At 45.6% G+C, this 23,872-nt stretch overlaps 1 protein-coding gene across 1 annotated transcript in view; it reads left to right on the top strand.

Moving 5' to 3' along the window:
• The window catches only part of TRIP11 (thyroid hormone receptor interactor 11), a 354,044-nt gene that overhangs the window by 312,855 nt on the left and 17,317 nt on the right, over positions 1 to 23,872 (top strand). The window contains exons 17-19 of the mRNA XM_069208196.1: positions 4,260 to 4,338; positions 20,474 to 20,588; positions 20,684 to 20,809. Of these exons, the coding sequence (XP_069064297.1) occupies positions 4,260 to 4,338; positions 20,474 to 20,588; positions 20,684 to 20,809 (320 nt within the window). The remainder of the gene's footprint in view (positions 1 to 4,259; positions 4,339 to 20,473; positions 20,589 to 20,683; positions 20,810 to 23,872) is intronic.

Genomic DNA, 23,872 nt, shown 5'->3' with positions numbered 1-23,872 from the left:
TTTGCCTCCCTTCGTATATTCAGCCTTGGTTTTCTTGGCTGTTGTCAGTTCCTCCTGCAGCGGGTGGGGGGTTCTGCTCTTAAGGTGTTTGTGTTCTTGCTTTCATAGGCCGTGCCTTATGGGCATTGGCCTGGCTGTATCCATCCTGCGAGGTTGGATGCCGCCCGCCGGTGCCCATGCACCCGCTCTGTCCTCCCCGGCTTGCCCCGGGCGCGGGCTCCCCTGCAGCAGGCTTTCCCCCCCAATGGGGTGCGAGGTCGGTCCGTGGCGGGTGAACAGCTCCCCACTTCCAGTGGGTGCAGCAGTGCTTGCTGGTCTTTTGGGTTCCTGGGCCCGGTTCTAGTTGCGGTGTGCCTTTTGTGGTGCCCCCCCCCCTTCTTTTTTTTCTTTTGTGCGGGTTCGAGCTTCTTGTTGTGCCATCCCCCGCGGTAGGTGCCAGTCCAGGAACCTTTGCGGATGTCTCTCTGGTCTGCACTGCAGGTGCTCAGTGCGTGGTCGTTCTAGCCACTGTTCCTGAGGACTCTCCCCTCCTTGTGGTGGTCGTGGTCCACATTCCTCTCACTTGTGGTGTGGTTCTGGTCAAGGTGGCTTTGTATGTATCTGGTGGGGCTGTATCATGCCTGCCGTCCATTTTGTCTTCCTGGTTTCGTTGCCTGGCCATTGTGGCTTTTCTCTCTGTTCCTTTTTTAAGTGTCACAGACACGGTTTTTCCACTGTGGGAGTCAAGGGTCCTGGTGTCTCTGTCTGTGGCCCCTCTTTTCCCTCCTGTTGGTCTGGCGCTGTCCCTCCTTCCTCCTCCCTGTTGGCAGATGTTGCTGTGTCGGGGTTTTTTCCTCTGGCTGGTCACGTTTGCAGACCCCTGAACGGCGGTATGTGGGTTCTGTTACGTGTTTCTCTGTGGTTTTTTCCTCTTGTGCTTCGCAGGCCACGGCCTTTCCCTTGCTCCCAAGTGTGGCGCTGCCTGTTTCTCCAGCCACAGGTGTTGTTTGCTTCCTGTTGTGATCATGGGTCTGCTGTGCGTTTTCTGTCCTGGTCTGTTTTCAGTTCTTGGTCCCTCACGTGGGGGGTGGAGTTCTGTTCTCCCCCACTCTGCTCCTATTTTTGCTTGCTCTGGGGCTTGGGTGGTTTCCTGTGGGGTTTGGCCCTTGGCCACTGTTCCTCCTACGTATGGTGCTGGTTATTTTTGTGGGTCATCGGGTGGTTGCTTTCTGTGTTCCCCTTCTTTTGAGTGCTTTTTGCTGATACAGGGTCGCTTCGTGGGACCTTTGGTTGGGCCTCCCGAGTAGCGTCTGGTGCAGTCTCCGCTTAGCAGGGTTTGGTGGGTCGCGCCTGGTATGTGCGGCCTTGGGTCACCTCCTGGGCATGCCTTGGGCTATTTGGGGTCCCTCACCGTTTTGTGTGATTTTCCTGCCTACTGTGACTCACTGTCCGATCATCTTCTGCTGCTATGTGTTTGGGGTTCCTCTTGGGTGGAACTTCGGACGTTTCTGTTCTTTTGCTGGCGCTCCTTCACCTCTTTCTTTTTCCTGTCCCCCATCTTCTGGTTCGGACTGCTTCCTAGGCGGTGCTTCCTGTGTACTCTGGGTTTGTGTCCTGTTCTCGGGGGTTCTGTGTTGTTGCCAGAGTCCCCGCACCTGGTACAGGGTCCTTCCCCTCTGTTGGGGCACATACGGCGGGTGGTTGGCCTAAGTGGCTCCTTGGCATTGCTCTGTTCTCTTTGTATATGAGGGTCATGTTGGCTTTCTTCACGTCTAGGGTGCGCTTTGCTCTTGCCCATCCTTTAGGAATCTTGTGCTGGCCCTTCCGCATGGGGTTCTATTTTCAATGGACTCCTCCTATGGGTCGGTTGCCCGTCTTGGTACGGAATGGGGTGTTCCGCTCCGTTCTTCTGCTGGGTCAGCCATTCTGTGTTGATTTGTCTGGTTGCTTTTGCCAGCTATGTGCTTTTCTGTTGGCTGCGTCCCTTTCAGGTGGGGACTCTTGCACATGTTCTTCCCTGACTGCTGTGGGGTTTTTCCAGATGGGGCTTGGTTGGGTGTCGGTCTCTGGTCTATGCTACAATTTGCCGGGTTGGTGGTTCTGCTGGTGGTGCTTCTTCTCTGGTCCCAAGATTCATTGCTGTGTGTGGCTCCTGGGCCTGGTACCTGTTGGTCCCGGTTTCTGGCTCCGCCTTTGGTTGGGGCCAGCTATCGCATGGTTCTCCGCGCAGGGATTGGAACCGCCTTTCTGGTTTCGGTGGTTTGTTGGCCGGGGTCCTGTACCCGCTGCTGCCTTTTGTTTTTCGTCTGGTAGCATGTTTTTCCTCCTCCCTTGTGGGTTATTCTTTTTCTCTGAATGTGTCCGGTGCATTGTATTGCCTATTTGGGTTTCTCTTTCGGGCCCGCTGGTCCGGTCTGCTGGGCCTTCTCTTGGATTCCATTGATGACACTACTCGTGCTTTTGGGCCGGTGTTGTCCCGCTTTGAGGGTTTTCCTCCGGTGGTGTAGCCTTAGTGGTGCGCTCGGCCTCCTGGGTACTGGTGTTTCTTTTTGCCTTTCGGGGGACGTTTGTTTCTTGGTCCCTCTCACCTATTGTTCTCCATGGTTCTTTGGTGTCGGTGGGGTATGGGTTGTTGTTCCCTATCCCCATGGCCCGCTTCCCCTCTTGTGCCCATTGTCTACAGGGGTTGGGGGAAAATGTCGGTCCCCTAGCCTGGTGTCTGTTGAGCTTCTTTCCCCCAGGGGCGTTGTTGCCCAGTTTCTGTCTTGCGTCTGGGACGTCCTCTGGATGGTGTTTGCTTGTTCCTGGTTTCCTCCAGGGGTTGTGGTTTTACCTTTCCCATGGGGTTGGTTGTGAGTGGCCTTGGAGGCTTCCCTTTCTTTCCCCTCTGCTCCTGCGGCAGCTCTTTGTCTAGTCGCTGTCTGCCATGGGCTGCTGTGTTTGTGCTTCCCCCTTTTCTGTCAGTAGCTGTGCAGTGTTTTGGTCTGTACACCTTTGGTTTTGCCCCTGTGTGTCACTGGAGGTTGATCTTTTTCGGTGTTCGCTTGTTTGGCCCTCTCTTTGGTTTGGGGGCTAGAGGTCCTTGGACGCTCATGGATCTGGGGTCCCCGTCTTGTCTTTTTCTGCCTCTGGAGTGCACTATGTGTGTTAGCTCTTCCTTGTTCTAGTAGTTCCTTTTTTTGTTCTGTTTGTGGAGAGGCATCATCTTCCTGCAGTGGGTTCTCGGATGTGGATATCTCCAGTCGGCCTTTTCCTTCCAGACTTTGCCTTGGTCTTTGTGATTGTTGTTGGGTCATGCCAAGGTTTTTTTTGTTGGTGGGCATGTCTTTGGGGTTCATCTTCTGCGCTGTCTCTTGTACTGGCTTTTGTGTTGTATGGCCTCCTTCCTCTGGAGGGGCTCTTGTTCTGGTCTCCGACGGCTGGTTCTGGTCTTCTGGGATCAGTTTTTCTCTGTTCTTTTTGTGCTCTGCTGTGCTGCTGGCGGTGGTTCCTCTGCTCCTTGGGTCTGGCCCTGTCTCTTTCTTTCTGCTTTGCGCTTGGCCTCTGTTTTGGCTTGGGTTTTCGGTATGGGGTCTGTTGGCTCTCTCTTTGTTGAGATTCCTGTGGTGTTTTGTTTGGTATCCCTTTTTGGGGTGTTCTGTTGGCTCTGTCCAGTATTCAGAAGGCTGGGTTGGCCTGCTTGGGTGTTCTCCAATGCGTGGGTATTCTCCATGGTGAATGGGAGGAGGACTGAGGGACCTGGGGGTTATGTTCTACTACTTACCGGTAATCTTCATTACTCCTGGTCCTGTTGTCCTCATCCAGTTCATCACACCCCTCCCTCCCATGCTGCCGACCTTCTGTTAGGGGCTTGGTAGTGCAGGCGGAATGCTGAGGAGGTACAGCTTGGCTACTACCAGAGGGAGGGTCTAGCGATGGGATATCCCAGTATTCCTCATGTTCTCTGTTTTCTGTTGTGGAGATAGTTATTTCCAATTAGTGATGAATGGGAAGAGGACAACAGGACCAGGAGTAATAAAGATTACCGGTAAGTAATAGAACATTTTCTCACATCAGTTACTCTGAACTGTGCTTTAGACATGGTTGACCTATGCAGTGTAGTAAAAAGAAATGTGTTTTGCTGCTCTTGCTCTGAATAACATGATATTGGGCAACATTTATTCCACTTGAATCTTGTATGCAAGCAAGCACCACATTGGGAGCGTTAGGAATGTCAATATTATGATTGATTTTTAAAAATATTTCTCAATAAAATTCTTATTGTTTTTGTTTTGTTTTAGCCGTTCTTAAACAGGAAATGCTGGACGATGCACAGAATAAATTGATGAACCTTTTAAATACAGAAGGCAAAGTGGACAAGTATGTTTTTTTCCTTAGATCATCATTCTTAGTCGTACAATGATTACTGGTGCATCTATGTTACACATCAGCATCCCTTTATTCACAACTTGGTTATTGCAATTTGAACCATTCTGCTGTTTAGATAAAATCTCCACCAAAATACATTTTCTTGTTTTGGTGACCGCCACTGACTTTCAAGACTGTTTTCTAGTGGCCATTCCCTCGGCGGGGCATGTCAAATAAACTGAAGGAACTCAGTGTTCACTTTCATCTCACATTCTTCCTTCTACCAGACCTAACTAGTCCTTAGGACTATATCTGTTTTCTTCATAACTCTCCACATCAGGTCAGTTATTATATTGACCATAAGTTGATATTTATACCAACTTCAACAGCCCGCTTCTCAGAAATGCATAGCTAACATGCTGAGATACTCCATTGCTCCTATTACCCACACATTAGTAAATAGCAACAAGTTCCGGTCTATGGCAAGTTCTTTTCAGCCCTCCTCCACTCTCTCAAATGATTATCACTTGTTGCTGAATCCAGCTGTGGAATCTCCTGGTTTGCTTAAGAAGTTAGATTGTTGTTTGCTGCAGTCTTTGGTCCAGACAGAACCGTGTTTCTGATACATTTCTCGACACAGATCTCGCTCCCAAAGTCATTCTACTTCGGAGCTCATCCTGCAAGTTGTTCTGGATAACCCATCTTTCTTGAGCCCTCTGCTGCTCCTAAGCACATCAAAAAGTTTCTCAAGGCCATGATCTTCAGAACCTTTTCAACACTTTCAGGCGGTGCCTCTAGGCCCCATGAAGCTGAGAGGTTCCCTACCTAGGTTACTGCCTGCGGGTTTTCCCTCAGTGCCAGCTGAGCTGTCCGAATCCAAAACGGGGCTGCGTCTGGCTCCACTGTTGGCTCAACCTTCTGCTCCACGTTCCGAGCCCCAGCACATTGACGCCTATGCTGACTTGTTGATATTGGAAGAAAGGTGTCACATGTCCTCCCTGATAGCAAGTTGGTGCTGGTTCGACCTCGATCAAAGTCGCTCCTGGCTAGGGTGGCCATGGCTCAATTTCCTCTACTTGATCTTCCTCCAAAATAAGGACAATGGTTTGATGGCCTGCAGGAGGCTAGCAGCTTTGATACCTCTCCTCAGTCCAGAATCCGCGCACCTCCTGGCCCTGTCTCTGAGGAGAGTGCGTCCCACACCATACTTATGCATAGGGTTGCCAAAGTCCTGGACCTTAAACACTTCATCTTGGAGGTGAAGACCACTGTCTTTGGCTGTGACAGAAATCTACTGTGCCCCTTTTACCATTTGATGAGGCCATTATGGATACTTTTTTGGTGGCAGGTGCCAAACCTCGCTCTGGCCTCCCTCTCAACAGACATCTGAAAGCTTGGTGGTGCAGGCTTCGGCAAGCAAAACTAATCCCAACTACTCCTTCCTTTGGGAAATCTAATCTGATGGAGACATTTGGGGAAAGAGTTTTCTCATCCATCATGGTTAGCACCCCGGTCAGTGACCGCCAGCTGCATGCTGGAGCAATATTCTCATGCCCTTTGGGACTTGGGACAGAGGACCATCTTTCCATTTTGGGGCATGAAGTGCTAGCACTTGTAGCCAAAGGGGCCCATCAAGAAGGTGCCTGCACCAGAAATAGGAAATTATAGCTATTCCCGGTGTCAAAGATGTATGTAGGCCTTTGTCCAACTTAAGACCTGTGCTCTCTCATCGCCAGCCTCCAGAAGTAAAAATGTGAACTGCTCACACTGACCCTGCTCTTGTCCAGCCTTGACCCTGGACACTGAATGGTGGAGTTGCATCTGCAGAATGCCTGTTTATCCAGAATTGGGAACTGGACAACATATTTCTATGCTGGGGACAGCCAACCTTGGATCTGTTTTCCACCAATCAGAACACCAAATGCCAATTTTATTCCAGTCGATACCCACTCCCTGGGTCGTGGGGGAATGCTCTTTCGATGCAGTGGCCCAGGATTTTTGCATACGCTTTTCCCCCTTACCAAAAATCTCCAGGCTTCTCAAGAAGATGAAATCAGAGGTTTGCAAGGTCCTACTCATATCACCCAAGTCACCCAGACAGTATTGGTACATGGAACTCCTTCTCCTGTCGGTGGCCAATCCCTTATGACTTCACAGCAAGCACGACCTTTTAACAAAGAGTCAAGGTCAGATATTTCACCCAGATTCAGCCTCTCTCCAATTGCACGCATGGCTCCTGAATTCCATAAATTTCAGGGCATGAACATCGATGAGGAATGCAAAGTAATTTTGTCCAAAGCACGAGCTGACAGTAAAAACAAGACTTACAGGCTCAAATGGAAGAGGTATTGTATCTTGTGCCTTCAAAACAATTTGCATCCGTTAAAGTTCTTGCCAGAGAAAATTATATCATACCTTCTTGCTCTATCAAAAACGGGCTCGGACATACATCAGTTAAGGTCCATCTGGTGGCTATATCATCTTACAGACGCTCTGTGGATGCACCCTCCCTTGGTTCATCCAGGCTCATAAAACAGTTTATGAAGGGTCTGTTTTCCACTTTCCCTCCTGTGCGACCACCTCCTCCTCAATGGCATTTAAACATTGTCCTTTCGCAATTAATGAAAGCCCCGTTCAAGCCTATCCACAGAGTGGATCTGAAAGATCTCACACGGAAGGTGGCAACTTTCCTTACTCTTATGTCCATGAGAAGAGTCCGCGATTTACAGGCCTTTACCACTGAGGAACCCTACCTCATTTCCTCAGACAACTTTGTTCTTTTCAAAACAAACCGAAGATATATCGCCAAGGAGCCTTCATCTTTTCACCTGAACGAAACAGTGATACTGAGAACCTTCTTCCTAAACCCATCAACTGAGGCGGAAAGGACTCCCCACACACTGGATATCAAACGATGCTTGAAGTCCTACCTTCAGCGTACTAAACAACTCCCGAGGACAGACCAGCTACTAGTCTCCTGTGGCCAGGGTCGTCAGGGTACAGGAGTTACTAAAGCACGATAGCTTGTTGGATTGCATCCACCATTCAGTTTTGCCATACGAAGGCTGGAAAACCACTAACCAGCCGTCCGAAGGCACACTCTACAAGAGCAATTTTAAGATCAGTTGCTCTATTGCAAGGGATCACCTTGGACAAGATATGTCAAGCTGAAATGTGGAAGACCACACATTCTTTCGCGCAGCATTACTGTTTGGAATCAACACAAAGAACTGATTTACTTGTTGGACAGGCGGTCCTGCGTCATCTATTTCATTGAGGTGAGTTTTTTTACTTGAATGTGTATGTTTAATTCCCTATACAATGGTTTCTAACTCCTACGCAATTATTGCTTGTTATGTATTAATGTATATATGTGGAAATGTGTGTGTGTGTGTGTATAAATATATGTTCGATGGCATCTGTCGCTGTAGATACGCATGTTCTGCAATAGCTCGCCATCTGGTGTTGGGCCGGAGTGTTACAAGTTGTTTTTCTTCGAAGAAGTCTTTCGAGTCACGGGACCGAGTGACTCCTCCTTTTGTCTCCATTGCGCATGGGCGTCGACTCCATCTTCGATTGTTTTTTTTCCGCCATCGGGTTCGGACGTGTTCCTGTCGCTCCGAGTTTCGGAACGGAAAATTAGCTAATTTCGGAAGATTTTCGTCGGTATTGTTGCGTTCGGGATCGGCGTACTTAGATTCCACACCGCATCGAAGATCGAAGAGCTCCGGTGCCCTTCGGGGTAGTTTTTTCGATCCTCCGTCGGGGCCTGGTCGGCCCGACCGCGTGCTGAAGAACGCCGATGGAACGGACCCCGTTCCGTTTCTGCCCCAAATGCCACAATAAATACCCCTACACAGACCAACACTTGGTCTGCAACCTGTGCCTGTCACCTGAGCACAGCGAAGACACCTGCGAGGCCTGTCGTGCGTTCCGGTCCCGAAAAACACTCCGAGACCGTCGAGCCAGAAGACTTCAGATGGCGTCCGCTCCGACAGCCCAACGGGAGTTCGAGGAACAAGAAGAGGAAGGTACCTTCTCGATCCAAGACTCAGACTCCGAAGGATTCGACGATACACAAACCGTGAGTAAGACGTCGAAATCCACTCAAAGAAACATTTACAAGGCCCAGGGGACGCCACTGCCACCAGGCCATGGCTCGACCCATAAAATCGGTGACCGACCGTCGGCACCGAAAAAGGCCCAAACAGTGCCGAGATCGTCCGACTCCGGTCGAGACACCGGCACGCAGCCTTCTCGGGACCGAGAAAGTGCTGGAGACAAGCCTCGACACCGAGATGCCGGTGTGGACACGGCTCGACGCCGAGACAGCGGCACCGAAACAGATCGACGCCGAGAGGTTTCGGCCCCGAAAAGGAAAAAAGTCACCTCGGAGCCGAAAAAACACGCAGACAAAGTTTCGATGCCGAAACAGACTGCAAGCGACCCAGCTTCAGGCTCTTATACAGAAGAGCACTCGCTAACCTCCCAAATGCAGAAGCATAGGTTTGAGGAAGAGCTACAAGCAACTGATGTAGACCATACGCAAAAGCGTATCTTCATTCAGCAGGGGACAGGAAAAATAAGCACCCTTCCCCCCATTAGGAGAAAGAGAAGGTTGGAGTTCCATACGGAACAAACACCACAACCAAAAGTGGTGAAAAGAGTTACACCACCACCCTCTCCTCCGCCCGTGATTAACGTTTCACCAGCACAAACTCCATCACTCTCCCCAGCTCACACCACCATGAGCCAGGGTGACCAAGATCAGGACGCATGGGACCTATATGACGCCCCAGTGTCAGATAACAGTCCGGAGGCATACCCTACGAAGCCATCTCCACCAGAAGACAGCACCGCGTACTCTCAAGTGGTGGCTAGAGCAGCACAATTTCACCACGTAAGCCTCCACTCAGAACAGGTCGAGGATGATTTCTTATTCAACACACTCTCCTCCACCCACAGCTCATACCAAAGCCTGCCTATGCTCCCTGGTATGCTCCGGCACGCAAAAGACATCTTTAAGGAGCCGGTCAAAAGTAGGGCAATCACACCAAGGGTGGAAAAAAAGTATAAGCCGCCTCCTACGGACCCGGTTTTCATCACTACACAGCTGCCACCAGACTCTGTCGTTGTAGGAGCAGCCAGGAAAAGGGCCAACTCTCACACATCTGGAGATGCACCACCCCCAGATAAAGAAAGCCGCAAGTTCGATGCAGCTGGTAAAAGAGTCGCAGCACAAGCTGCAAACCAGTGGCGCATCGCGAACTCCCAGGCACTACTTGCGCGCTATGACAGAGCCCACTGGGACGAGATGCAACATCTTATTGAACATCTGCCCAAGGACTTACAAAATAGGGCAAAACAAGTGGTTGAAGAGGGACAGACCATCTCCAACAACCAGATACGCTCCTCCATGGACGCTGCAGATACAGCTGCACGGACAATTAATACATCTGTAACGATCAGAAGGCATGCATGGCTCCGAACGTCTGGATTTAAACCAGAGATTCAACAAGCAGTTCTCAATATGCCTTTTAATGAAAAAGAACTGTTCGGTCCAGAAGTGGACACAGCGATTGAGAAACTCAAAAAAGATACAGACACTGCCAAAGCCATGGGCGCACTCTACTCCCCGCAGAGCAGAGGGAGTTACAGCACATTCCGTAAAACGCCCTTTCGAGGGGGGTTTCGGGGTCAAAGCACACAAGCCAGCACCTCACAAGCCACACCGTCCAGTTACCAGGGACAGTATAGAGGAGGTTTTCGGGGACAATATAGAGGAGGGCAATTCCCTAGAAATAGAGGGAGATTTCAAAGCCCCAAAACCCCTACTACTAAACAGTGACTCACATGTCACTCACCCCCTCCACACAACACCAGTGGGGGGAAGAATAGGTCATTATTACAAAGCATGGGAGAAAATCACTACAGACACTTGGGTTCTAGCAATTATCCAACATGGTTATTGCATAGAATTTCTACAATTCCCTCCAAACATACCACCAAAAGCACAAAATCTAACAACACACCATTCCAATCTCCTGGAGATAGAAGTGCAGGCACTATTGCAAAAGAATGCAATCGAATTAGTGCCAAACACACAAATAAACACAGGAGTTTACTCACTGTACTTTCTGATACCAAAGAAGGACAAAACACTGAGACCAATCCTAGACCTCAGAGTAGTGAACACTTTCATCAAATCAGACCACTTCCACATGGTCACACTACAAGAAGTATTGCCATTGCTAAAACTACACGACTACATGGCAACTTTAGACCTCAAGGATGCTTATTTCCATATACCAATACACCCATTGCACAGGAAATACCTAAGGTTTGTATTCAAAGGAATACATTACCAATTCAAGGTACTGCCTTTCGGATTAACAACCGCACCAAGAGTCTTTACCAAATGTCTAGCGGTAGTCGCTGCACACATAAGAAGGCAGCAAATACATGTGTTCCCATATTTGGACGACTGGCTAATCAAGGCCCATTCGTTCATACAGTGCTCAAATCACACAAATCAGATCATACAAACCCTCTTCAAACTCGGGTTCACCGTCAACTTTACAAAATCCAACATTTTGCCGCGCAAGGTACAACAATACCTAGGAGCCATAATAGACACATCAAAGGGAGTAGCCACTCCAAGTCCACAAAGAATTCTAAATTTCAACACCATCATACAACGCATGTATCCAACACAAAAGATACAAGCAAAGATGGTATTACAACTCCTAGGCATGATGTCTTCATGCATAGCCATTGTCCCAAACGCAAGACTGCACATAAGGCCCTTACAACAATGCCTAGCATCACAGTGGTCTCAAGCACAGGGTCACCTTCTAGATCTGGTGTTAATAGACCGCCAAACTTACCTCTCGCTTCTGTGGTGGAACAACATAAATTTAAACAAGGGGCGGCCTTTCCAAGACCCAGTGCCACAATACGTAATAACAACAGATGCTTCCATGACAGGGTGGGGAGCACACCTCGATCAACACAGCATACAAGGACAATGGAACGTACATCAAACAAAACTGCATATCAATCACCTAGAACTTCTAGCAGTTTTTCAAGCACTAAAAGCCTTCCAACCAATAATAGTTCACAAATACATTCTCGTCAAAACAGACAACATGACAACAATGTATTATCTAAACAAGCAGGGGGGGACGCACTCCACGCAGTTAAGCCTGCTAGCACAAAAAATTTGGCATTGGCCAATTCACAACCAAATTCGCCTAATAGCACAGTTTATACCAGGGATCCAAAATCAACTCGCAGACAATCTCTCTCGAGATCATCAACAGGTCCACGAATGGGAAATTCACCCCCAAATTCTGAACACTTATTTCAAACTCTGGGGAACACCTCAGATAGACTTGTTTGCGACAAGGGAGAACGCAAAATGCCAAAACTTCGCATCCAGATACCCACACAAACAATCCCAAGGCAATGCCCTATGGATGAACTGGTCAGGGATATTTGCTTACGCTTTTCCTCCTCTCCCTCTCCTTCCTTACCTGGTAAACAAACTCAGTCAAAGCAAACTCAAACTCATATTGATAGCACCAACTTGGGCAAGGCAACCCTGGTACACAACGCTGCTAGACCTATCAGTGGTACCCTGCATCAAATTGCCCAACAGGCCAGATCTGTTGACACAGCACAACCAAAAGATCAGACACCCAGATCCAGCATCGCTGAATCTAGCAATCTGGCTCCTGAAATCCTAGAATTCGGGCACTTACAACTTACCCAAGAATGTATGGAAGTCATAAAACAGGCCAGAAGGCCATCCACCAGGCACTGTTATGCAAGTAAATGGAAGAGGTTTGTTTGCTACTGCCATATTAATCAAATACAACCATTACACACAACTCCAGAACATGTAGTGGGTTACTTGCTTCACTTACAAAAATCTAACCTAGCTTTCTCTTCCATTAAAATACACCTTGCAGCAATTTCTGCATACCTGCAGACTACCTATTCAACTTCCCTATATAAGATACCAGTCATTAAAGCATTCATGGAGGGCCTTAGGAGAATTATACCACCAAGAACACTACCTGTCCCTTCATGGAACCTAAATGTTGTCCTAACTAGACTTATGGGTCCACCTTTTGAACCCATGCACTCCTGCGACATACAGTTCCTAACCTGGAAGGTGGCATTTCTCATCGCCATTACTTCCCTAAGAAGAGTAAGCGAGATTCAGGCGTTTACAATACAGGAACCTTTTATACAACTACACAAAAATAAAGTCGTCTTAAGGACCAATCCTAAATTTTTGCCAAAGGTTATTTCACCGTTCCATCTAAATCAAACAGTGGAACTTCCAGTGTTCTTTCCACAGCCAGATACCGTAGCTGAAAGGGCGCTACATACATTAGATGTCAAAAGAGCATTGATGTATTACATTGACAGAACAAAAAACATCAGAAAGACTAAACAACTCTTTATTGCATTTCAAAAACCTCATGCAGGAAACCCAATTTCAAAACAAGGTATAGCCAGATGGATAGTTAAATGCATCCAAATCTGCTACCTTAAAGCTAAACGACAGCTGCCCATTACACCAAGGGCACACTCAACCAGAAAGAAAGGTGCTACCATGGCCTTTCTAGGAAACATCCCAATGCAAGAAATATGTAAGGCAGCCACATGGTCTACGCCTCACACATTCACCAAGCACTACTGTGTAGACGTGTTATCCGCACAACAAGCCACAGTAGGTCAAGCTGTATTAAGAACATTATTTCAGACTACTTCCACTCCTACAGGCTGATCCACCGCTTTTGGGGAAATAACTGCTTACTAGTCTATGCAGAACATGCGTATCTACAGCGACAGATGCCATCGAACTGAAAATGTCACTTACCCAGTGTACATCTGTTCGTGGCATCAGTCGCAGTAGATTCGCATGTGCCCACCCGCCTCCCCGGGAGCCTGTAGCAGTTTGGAAGTTACCTTCAATTATTTATATATGTATCATCTCAACCTTAAATAGGTGCATACTTAGTCACTCCATTGCATGGGCACTATTACTACAATTCAACTCCTACCTCACCCTCTGCGGGGAAAAACAATCGAAGATGGAGTCGACGCCCATGCGCAATGGAGACAAAAGGAGGAGTCACTCGGTCCCGTGACTCGAAAGACTTCTTCGAAGAAAAACAACTTGTAACACTCCGGCCCAACACCAGATGGCGAGCTATTGCAGAACATGCGAATCTACTGCGACTGATGCCACGAACAGATGTACACTGGGTAAGTGACATTTTCAATATATATATATATATATATATATATATATATATATAAGAGTCTAGGGCATTCAGGCGATGATTCAGATCTCTCAGCCTTGGTCATGGATTTAATGGAGGATGACTCTGAGGTGGCTGGGACTGACGCCCTCCTGCACCTTGCTGAGTGAACGTGTCAAGTGGCATATGCAGGCTTTGTGGGGGGATCTGAAGTCTCAGTGGATCCAACATTGAGGGGACTTCTCTGGTCATATTCAGGTTTCGGAGGAGACTGGGAAGTATCTGCAGTGGTGGTTATTGGACCCTGGTTGGGTCAGCAGCAAATTAATCTCCCTTCCTACCCAGAGATCACAGTGGTGACAAATACATCACTTCTGGGTTGGGGTGGCCATCTGGAAGAGGTGGAAATCAGAGGTCTCGGATCTCCGGCAGAATCCGGGCTCCATATTAATCTTCTGGAGCTGAGGGCCCTCCTGTTGGCATTGAAAGCCGTACTTCAATCCATTAGGGAGAGGCTGGTTCAGGTGCTCACGGGCAGCCTTATTGTTATATGGTACTACAACAAGCAGGGTGGGTGGTGTCACGGAATGTGTGTCAGGATACTTTGAGCTTCTAGATACGGCAGGACCACCAAGGAATCTTCCTGTTGGTAAACCACCAGGGAGGATCATTTACTGCCAGGCAGATTAGCTTAGCCATTTACACTTAGCGGATCATGAGTGGCAGTTACACCCTGAGGTGATGCGAGGTCTCTCAGGAGAATGGGGAGAACCTTGGTTCAATCAGTTCACCGCTGCCATTAATGCACTTCAGCGCATTGGAGTTTCCAAGGTGTCTCACATTCTGCCTCGAGTGAAGCTCTGGACTCCTGTATGCCTTTTCACTAATATCACTCCTGCCCTGTCTTCTCAAGAAGATCAGGATCAAAAGGGTCCAGGTAATCCTAGTGGCCCCATATTGAGCAAAGAGAGTATGGTTTCCAGACTTCTAGGTATAAGCATGTGTCTTTTGATTGGACTGCCCCTCCATGAGGAACTGCTTTCGCAGCAGGGTAGGGTTCTGCACCCAGGCCTTTCCAAGCACGTCCTTCAAGTTCAGAGATTGAGCATCGACAGCAGAACACCTTCAGCCCTCCTTCGGAGGTGGTTGATGTAATCTTGGCAGCCCTTGACAAAACAATATACACCTGTTGTTGGGTCACATTTATGGCACAGTACAGTACTCTACAGATAGACCCCTCCAGACAAAGTTATCTTGACGTTTTGCTGTTTGTTTTGTCCATAGCCTGGCAAGACCTTGCTCTAGGCACATTTAAAGGATACCTATCTACTTTTTCAGCCTTCTTGTGGTTGCTGGATCAGCCCTCATTGTTTAAGTCTCCAGGTATTATGCACTTTGTGAAAGTTTTAAAACATTTGTTTCCTCCATTGTCCCTTGTCATGCCACAGTGGGACATTAACTTGGTCACACATGTGATATGCACTCCATGATGTGATTCCATTTGAGCTTCTTCACAGCTGTTCCTTGTAGCTCCTCACTCTCAAGACAGCAACCCTCTGTGTGTGTGTGAGCTTCAGGCTCTTTGTCAACCCCCACACCCCCAGCATGACGCCTTCTTTCCAGACAAGCTGGTTTAGCTGACACAGGCAGCTTTCTTTAAGTTGTGATGCCATTCCATGTGAGTCAAAACAGCACCTTGCTTGCATTCTGTGCTGTGCCACACCCACACACCCCTTTAAGTAAGAGGAGAGGCTCCATTGCTTAGACCCCAAGAGAGACGTGAGCTTTTACATAGATTGCACTAAACGGCACCAGGTGGATGATCAGCTCTTTGTGGGGTTCTCTGAATTGAAAAAAGGCAAAGCTCTCAAATGAGAACAATCTCCTGCTGGAATGTGCTCTGGATTAAGGTCTGATACACATTGGCTAAGAAGCAGGCTCTGGAAAGACTGTGTGCTCATTCTTCCAGGGCCAAAGCTACTACCACTGCGTTAACACACTGAGTTTTTGTCCTGGATATCTGCCAAACAGCTATGTGGGTACTAATGTCTGAACAGTCAGGTTCGCTGAGAGGGCATTTTGCCCACTTTTTCCTGCAGGACTTTATGATTTAAGTCTATCCACAGACACACCTCCAAATAGCTACTGCTTTGCTATCTATTCAAAAGGTGGAGAATCTGGACTAGAAGTCTTTATCAGAAGAACAAGTTACTTACCTTCAATAATATTCCTCTGGTATAGACTCTATCTAGCTACAGATTCCTTAATGACACTTTTATACTCCACTTTCTGTGGTTGGCCTTTATCCATTAATAACATCCCAAGTCTAGAAACAAACCTGCACACTGGTCACACCAATTTGCTTTTTAAGCTGTACGCCTGGAGGCGCAGGCAGTCTCAAAAGCAACTGACGTCAGCACACAGGAGTGGCATTTATATAGGCTCCATATGTCATTTACGGAGCGAAACAGTGCCAGTTCGGAGCCACAGGTCACCCCCTACTTGCAAGCAGATATACTCCTGAAGGTATTCTGGATCCAGTCCGACACATGTGGAATGTTCAGAAGGTGAGGAATCTGCTGTTAGATACTCTATCAGAAAGAGCTCTCCCGAAGGTAAGTAACTTGTTCTTTTCGCCCATTGACAACGACAATGTGGCAACCGTTTTTCTCCTGGGTGCTCTGTTGACTTGGAATATTTTCTGGCTAACAGTAGTCTTGGGTCCCATTAGGAGTGGCCTCAAAAAGTCTGGTGAGGCCAGTAACATTAGTTATAGGCCCCTTCAGGTTTCTGAGATCCACAGAAATGCCTTAGATCTGTTTTTTTTCTGTTGGTGATTTCTGCTGTTTTCACCCTCGGTGCACTTCAGAAGGAACTGTAAGAGGCTAGGTGGATAAAAGTCATTACTGTTTCTCTTGCCAACAGTATGGCCAAAAGGTTTCATCTTAGATAATTACTCCCTTAAAGGTTTGTTCCTAGAAACTGTAGACTTTTACCTGATATTTACAAACTACATCCAGCCAATATGGGCCGGAGTTGTCAAGGTTGCAATAAATGCTAACCTTTGACTAAGAATGCATGTTTGACAGTTGCTGCAGTGTATTGTGACATGCTTAGCATGTCTTGAGTAGTTATTATTACTTTTTATGCAGCACATTGTTTGTTCACCCCAGTATTTTGGGATGAACTAGGTAGTTCCCATTAGCATCAAAATTAAATGTACATTTTTCATAGAAAATCAAAACTAACAGGCCTCTCTCGCTCCTCCTCTAGCATGTTATGATGTGTTAGACAGGCAGTGATAGGAGACAGACGGTCCTGTAGAGAATATTTTATCTGCCGGTGGTAATAATATTGTGCCCTGCCTTGTAGCAATGCTTACACTGGTCGGTATTTTAGAATTATATGTTTATTTATTTTGTAGACTTGTATATATTATCTGTGTCAGAATTATGATTATTTAAACAGTTTATGACATTTGTAAATTATAGTGAAGGTTAAAAGGGCTCCAATTCTATTGCAACATACATTCCTTACCTATTAACTGTTCCTTACTGAATGTACCTAAAATGGTTTGAGTCCAGCTTGTATGGCTGATACTTTACTAAGCTGCATATAGTTTCCCTCATACCTAATGCTGTTATTGGGTCAGCAGTTGAAATCCAGCTCTTTCACTCCTCTCCTCAGCAACTGGCCCGCGTTTCCAGACCCATACCCGGCACCAGTACCTGGTATGCCTTTTTACTAATGTTGTCTTATGGAAGAAGGAGGGTTCGCTCATGCACGATTAAAAATATGTTAACAGTGCCCCTTTGCAGAAGCATACGGAAGCCATGGAAACTAATGCCACTTCTTCCTCCTTCCTTCTAAAACCAATCTCTACAAGGTTAACTTTTCTTTCAGCTGTGGTTCCAATACCTGCATGAGAGAGGTGGAAAGGCTTCATTCTTTGTCTTCTTTGTTTGTCAGGAAACATTGAGTATCTAAACTGGAAACATACAAGCACACGTTTGTTAACATTGCTATTCAGTTAATCCACTCCTGCAGTGCCTACACATATATTCTCTAATATTTAAACAGTCATGTTTACATGGAATTAGGCTTGTATTGCATGTAACATGAATTAGTATCATACAAAAAGCCCTAGTGCAAACAACATCAAAGATCAGTGGGTATGTCTGTATTGCTAGCTTTGGGTGATGGTGCCAAGAATCCTCCCTGGCATCTAGCAGTTGTTAGTGGGCTCCCTTTTGATGGATCCCCTTTGTTTTCTCTTGAGGTCAGCCCTTTTCTTGCTGGGACTAAAGTGAGGATTTTAAAACCGCTATTCAAACTCTCTTCTTGTAAAAAGGCAAACCTTCTAGAACAGGCAAGAACCCACACAAACCGGCAGGTGAGATGCATTGCTGTCCAGGACTATTTCCATACAGATTTCTACTACTACTACTCCCAGCCTACAGTATTTAATCCACTCCAGATCATTCTATCCTTGGCAACAACCATGATGCATACTTAACGCGTTTTTTAAGAAACTAATTCCGTTCCTCCCATACCCGCAACACTCACGATTTCTACTAGTCGCAAAGATTCGGGTACAATCCTAACACCTAATCGCAAATCTAATTTTTCCAGAGTCACCCATTTTTCTAGGCAATACATGTGAATTTCACATTATCGTTCTTTAATTTTTCATTGGTATACGATTAATATACAGCACCGTGTGCTCAACGTATGTTGCAAAGAACTATAAAACCTGCCAGTTACAGGGTACTTCCGAGCATTACGAAAGTCCTGGACATTCTGCCACAGTAACCAGTGTACCACCTTCTGATCACAGGCCCCAAAAGGGTTGGAGAGTTATTGCATCTGCTGCAGAGTTGTCAGTATAACCGGAAAGTTAAATATTCTAATCCTATTAAGGTAGGAAGACTGTTGATGCAGCTGTAATCAGTATACATTTTCCCCTATATGCAGTCATTTCCAAATACCACTAAGAAGATGTAAGAGAGTTTAAGCACCAGTTGTAGACGTTTGGGTGAAACATGCTCCTGGAAATTTCTGATGTGTAATCTTGAACTAAGGAAATCATTTGCCCACTGCAGAGCAATGTGTAACCTGCGTATTATCACAAGTTACTATCACTGTAACGTGGCTCATGATGTTACAATGTCTGCTGCAAGGTCTGCTTAAGGTCACACCTTACTGCTTCCAGTTCGTGTAGGGCAAATGTGGATGCTTAATAGTTCGTTATGTGCAGCTGACACATTCAAATCTTAATGAAATAGTTCTGTGTTGTATGTAAATTAGGTGTGTGTGTGCATTGCCATTCACAGGTTTAATGCTTCCAGTTTCTACTCAGACCATCATTTTTTAAGGTAAATAAAAGAGTAGATTTGCATGTGAGAGTAGCCCTCTCCATCTGCAATTCCTCTATATGTAAAAACACACCCTTTGTCTCCTTACAAAATTAATCTCCTCATAACATTCGATGCACAGGACTCCTGGGTACCCACAGATCTCTGCACAGGGTGGCTTAACCAACTCCGTTAACTGAACAGCTGAAACACGTCCGACATAGGTAGCCATTCTAAAGCATCAGTGGACTAGTGTGTTTTTTTCCTGTGGAAATCCGTAAGAAACTCGAAGTCTTGTAGCTAACGCAGCTTTCATCCTTCTGAAGTTGATAAAATGAGTACCACGGAGGTGGGTGATAGTAACTCCAACTGAATCAGCACAGTAATCAATTGGAGTTACTATCACTGCTGATAAGCTGTGATATTATGGTAGAAAACACACACACACCACTAACTAACATTATATACTATGAACTAAGCAAACCCGTCTATGCTTGTTTATACTTCCTTGTGCTTCAGTGTGCACTGGGACAGTCACAACACTTTTGTCACGGCACACACACCGGTTCATACAGATGTAAATAAATGTATTTCCAGCATCTAAAAAAGATGCAATACTAGGTCCCACGATACCAGTTTACCGGATTTGGTGCAGTGATACTAGGGCCAGAATGTCCAATTCCGGTTGGTATCACAAAAATCAAACAGTTATAAGATTTCTCCCTGAAATCGAAATTTGGGTCAGGGAAACCGGGCTCCTTTTACGTTGGTTTTTCCCCTGATTTTGTGGACAAATCTGCTGACGTTTTCCACCTGTTCAGAGCAGGTGGAAAATGTTAGCAAATGGACTGGTGGGTTTTGGGGGAAGATAAAGAGGAACGGAGTGGGGGCCGGGCCAGGCCATGGAGGCATAAGCTTGTGTTAGGGTTGTATGCTCCCTTGAGGCGCCGCAGAGGTTGGACGTGGGCCGGGCGATGCTTTTGCTGGCACAGCACTTGTTGAAACCGTACCCGGTGTCTCCAGGCCCAGTAATAGCTGGACTGGGGACCCCGGGCTACTGGTAATGGCCCTATGTGGTATCGTCCCTGAATGTACCTTTCTGGGGTATACCACCACTCGAAATTAAGTTTTAAGACTGCATATGATGAACAGACCTCGCATCGTCCCTGATAAATATTTAAAATTATGTACCAACAAAATCTGCATACAGTGCTGTCTGCTTCAAGGCTGTATTTTGGAGTGCATTCCCGATTGATCCTAGGGTTTTCTATTAAGAACCAAACCTGTATTGTAGCACAGTTCTGTATTGAAATTGAGTTACAGAACTGGTGGCATTTAACAATTTCCCTGTATTTGACTCTCTGTTGTATTAGTCTCTCTGTTATTAATGCATCTTTACTTTAATATTATCAAGAGCCACAATAATAATCAGGAAAGTATGACAAGATGAATTCTGACCTTATGTTAAAATCATTCTGTTGTCAGACTCATTTATTTTTTCCTTGTTTGCTCCAGGGTTCTGATGAGGAATCTTTTCATTGGCCATTTTCATACACCAAAAAATAAACGGCACGAGGTTTTGCGGTTGATGGGCAGCATTTTGGGGATTGAAAAGGATGATATTGAGCAGGTAATCAATCACACAGATCTGCCGGTGTTTTTATTGTACTTTTGATTTAACAATTGCGTAATCAAAGTCTTCATTTTAAAAAACACATTTTTCAGCTTTTGACAGAGGACCAACGTGGTGTCACAAGATGGGTTACTGGATGGCTTGTCGGGGGAGGATCTGGCTCGAAGAGTGTTCCCAGCACACCACAGAGGCCAACAAATCCATCGTTTTTCAACAGTGTAAGAAACTGCATTGTTATTTTCCTAGCCAAGTTATAATCACCAGATCTATACTGAGAGATTGTTATGTATTAAGTATTTTATTGATGTTATTAAAATATTAGGTGGCCATTTTGAATGTTGCTACAGAGTTGTATTGAATTGTACTTACATTGCATTTATAGAAGGCTTATTAACCCTAGCAAGGCCATTGGCAGGGGATGGTGGGTTGTGCTTCAGCACCCCCCAGATAGCCATGCTGGAGTTCAGGAAGTAAATGAAAACTAACAGTGTCTTTAAACTTTGTTTTTATCTTGTGGCATTTGGTCTGAAAGGCCAAGATCAAATGTCAGCCAGTGTCTTCTAACCAATTACTTCTTATATTTTTCAACATGAGAGTAGAGCTTACTTTTCTTTCTTTGACTGCAAAGTGAGGGAATTTTGTGAAGTGAACTATATGACAGTCTTACTGGGGCACAAGGAGTATGAGAAGAGAGGCCGCAGGATGTCAGTTTTTTTGCTAACACAACAACATTTAAATACCTGTAAACAAACTGTACAAATATTTGAAAATGTAGCAGCAGTTACAAAAGCACAAATGATGCATTTTGTCTTTAATTCTAAACTGTGATGGAAACAAAGATTTTAGTAGGATCAAAACAAATAAAGACACCGTACTAGGTGATATTCAAAGAATATTTGCTGAAACCAGGTACCCAGGCATTATTATTTGTGAGCTGTATAGTTTTATCAGTAAAATTACATGTCTCTGAAAATGTACCTGCCATTTCAATGGAAAAGGTGCTGTCTTTAATTGACAGACTGCTGCCACACTGTACTTTGGTAATATATTTGGGACAGTGTGCTCCAAAATACTCCACCAGCTACATATTGCATTCTTGTCACTCACCTGCTTAATAGGTATGGCTCATTTGCTACACTTCTTCAGTTCAGTTCAAGACACATTTCAATAAAATACAAGCATTTATTACATTTAAAAATATCACAAGTTAAAACAGCTGAATTAATCTACAACAATAGTACTGCTTGAATTGGTTGGCACAACAGCTCCTCAAACAATCAGACCGCCTACCAATATGTTATAAAGGCAACTGTAAAAATAAAATATAAAACCAGTATTAAGACAACAGTTGTTAAAATGCAAAATATGTCATAAGCAAAAGCATAATAAGTAGATGCTGCATAACCAAACCAAGACGATGACCCCTCCATACTTTTCCTGGCTCGGACTGCCGCTTTAAGAAAAGAGCACACCCTAAAGCAAGTGTCTGGAGTATTTAATAGTTGCAGATAAAACAAAGTCTCTCTGCATCTATAAAAACCCAGTGATTTTAAAAGGGGTTTGAGGAATAAACTGGGGATGGCTGAAATCAGTGCAAAAAACTTATAATGCAAAAGTGCTTGTTCTTTCTGTGACACATGGATTTTTCACAATCCCTGTGACTTTAGTGATGTAACATTGATGGCAGCACCCCCATTCTGAAAATTGTTCCAGCACTTGTGGACCAGGCTTTTGGAGCTCTTTATGGTCGGTAGGACACTACTCCATAACCAGAGTTAGTAGGTAACAAGTGGTTATTAATTATTGTTGTAAATTTATTAGTTTATTGGTTATTGGGGTAATCTTGTGCTCTGAGGAAACTCAGTATTTCCTCAGTTTCATGTGATGAATTAAGGTGATAGAAGTTAGGTGTAATCACTGTAGTGAGTTCATGCAAGTTGAAAAAATGGGCTAAGTAAATATGATGGACGAGGATTAGATCAGTGCTTAATTTGAGCTGCTTGTTTCTGGTGCAGAGCACCAGCACTTATTTTTGATGGCCGGCGCTTATTTTCCTGCCTCAAGCATTTACTGCGATCAAAAGAGACACATGCGAAAGACAGAGGAAGAGAAAAACGAAAAGCCAAAAAGCGTAACAATGGGAGGAAGCAGAAAAAAGCAAGAGTGAGCTGAAGGGGCAGGAAGTGGCTTTAAATGGATTGGGGAGGCCCGAGATGGCTTTAGGATTACGTTGCCTCAGTATTGCGCGCTCGCACATTTAATACAGCAGCCACATATTTAAGAGGAGGGCTTTGGGCACCGTCACGTTTTTATTTACAAATTAAGCACTGAATTAAATATTATGATGTTACAAAGAGAGATTGCACAGAACAGGAAATTGTGAATAATGCGAATGGGATGAGTAGATAGGTTAGAAAAAGGTTAGGTATTGTAAGAATGATTATCCAGGACACTTTGATTTCTAAGGAGGGGGGGGACTTAAAGAAGAATAGTGATGAGTAAGTTTAGCAAGCATGTGAGGAGTAGGGTACATTCAGAGGAACTAAGATCAGGCAGAGCGAGAAGTGTAAGGAGAATAGTGAATAAAAAGGTTGGAGGGAGACTAATCCCCAGCTATAAATCAGGATTTCATGGCATTTTGTTGTTTGGGGAGTATCGAGATAGGATGCAATCTGGGGAAGTATAAAGAGTAGAAAAGAAAGAATCAAATTTGATTACCTGTGGACAAGTGATAAGTAGAGACCTATCTCATATGATTTCTGGGATGGAGCAGTAATCCCATGACACATTATTGGAATAGTCTATAATTGATCCAGTGAGTATGATGGTGGAGAAGTGAAGAGCAGGCGTGGAAAAAATACAATGTACATTTTGTGCCAAGCACCTATAAAAGAAGGTTTCAGAATGTCACACTATTGTAGTTCACCTCTGCACAGGCGAAAACAACGTTAAAGCTCCTGCTGCTTTTAGTACCACTGTAGTGAATGAAGAAAGTATTTCTCAAGGAAGACAAGAGGAACCAATCTTGCAATGAAGGTATTCTGTTATTCAGATCCTGTCTGACTACGTAACTGCTGTCTACTACATCAATATACAGGGCACAGATGAGTCATGGACCATCGCTTGGGTGGGATACTTACCTGTGGCAGTGGGCTCAACAATGTAATTTCTCCAGTGGCTCCATAGTTTTCTGGCTCCCTCAAAGTGAAAGTGGATGCTCTGTGCCCCCTGCTCCTTGAAGGACCACCCAAGAGAGCTTCATCCGGAAGAGACAGATATGA

This window comes from Pleurodeles waltl, chromosome 9 (genome assembly GCF_031143425.1).
Source record: "Pleurodeles waltl isolate 20211129_DDA chromosome 9, aPleWal1.hap1.20221129, whole genome shotgun sequence".
NCBI lineage: Eukaryota > Metazoa > Chordata > Amphibia > Caudata > Salamandridae > Pleurodeles > Pleurodeles waltl.
The sequence above is the reverse complement of the archived record's forward strand: the minus strand, read 5'-3'. Positions and strand labels throughout refer to the sequence as shown.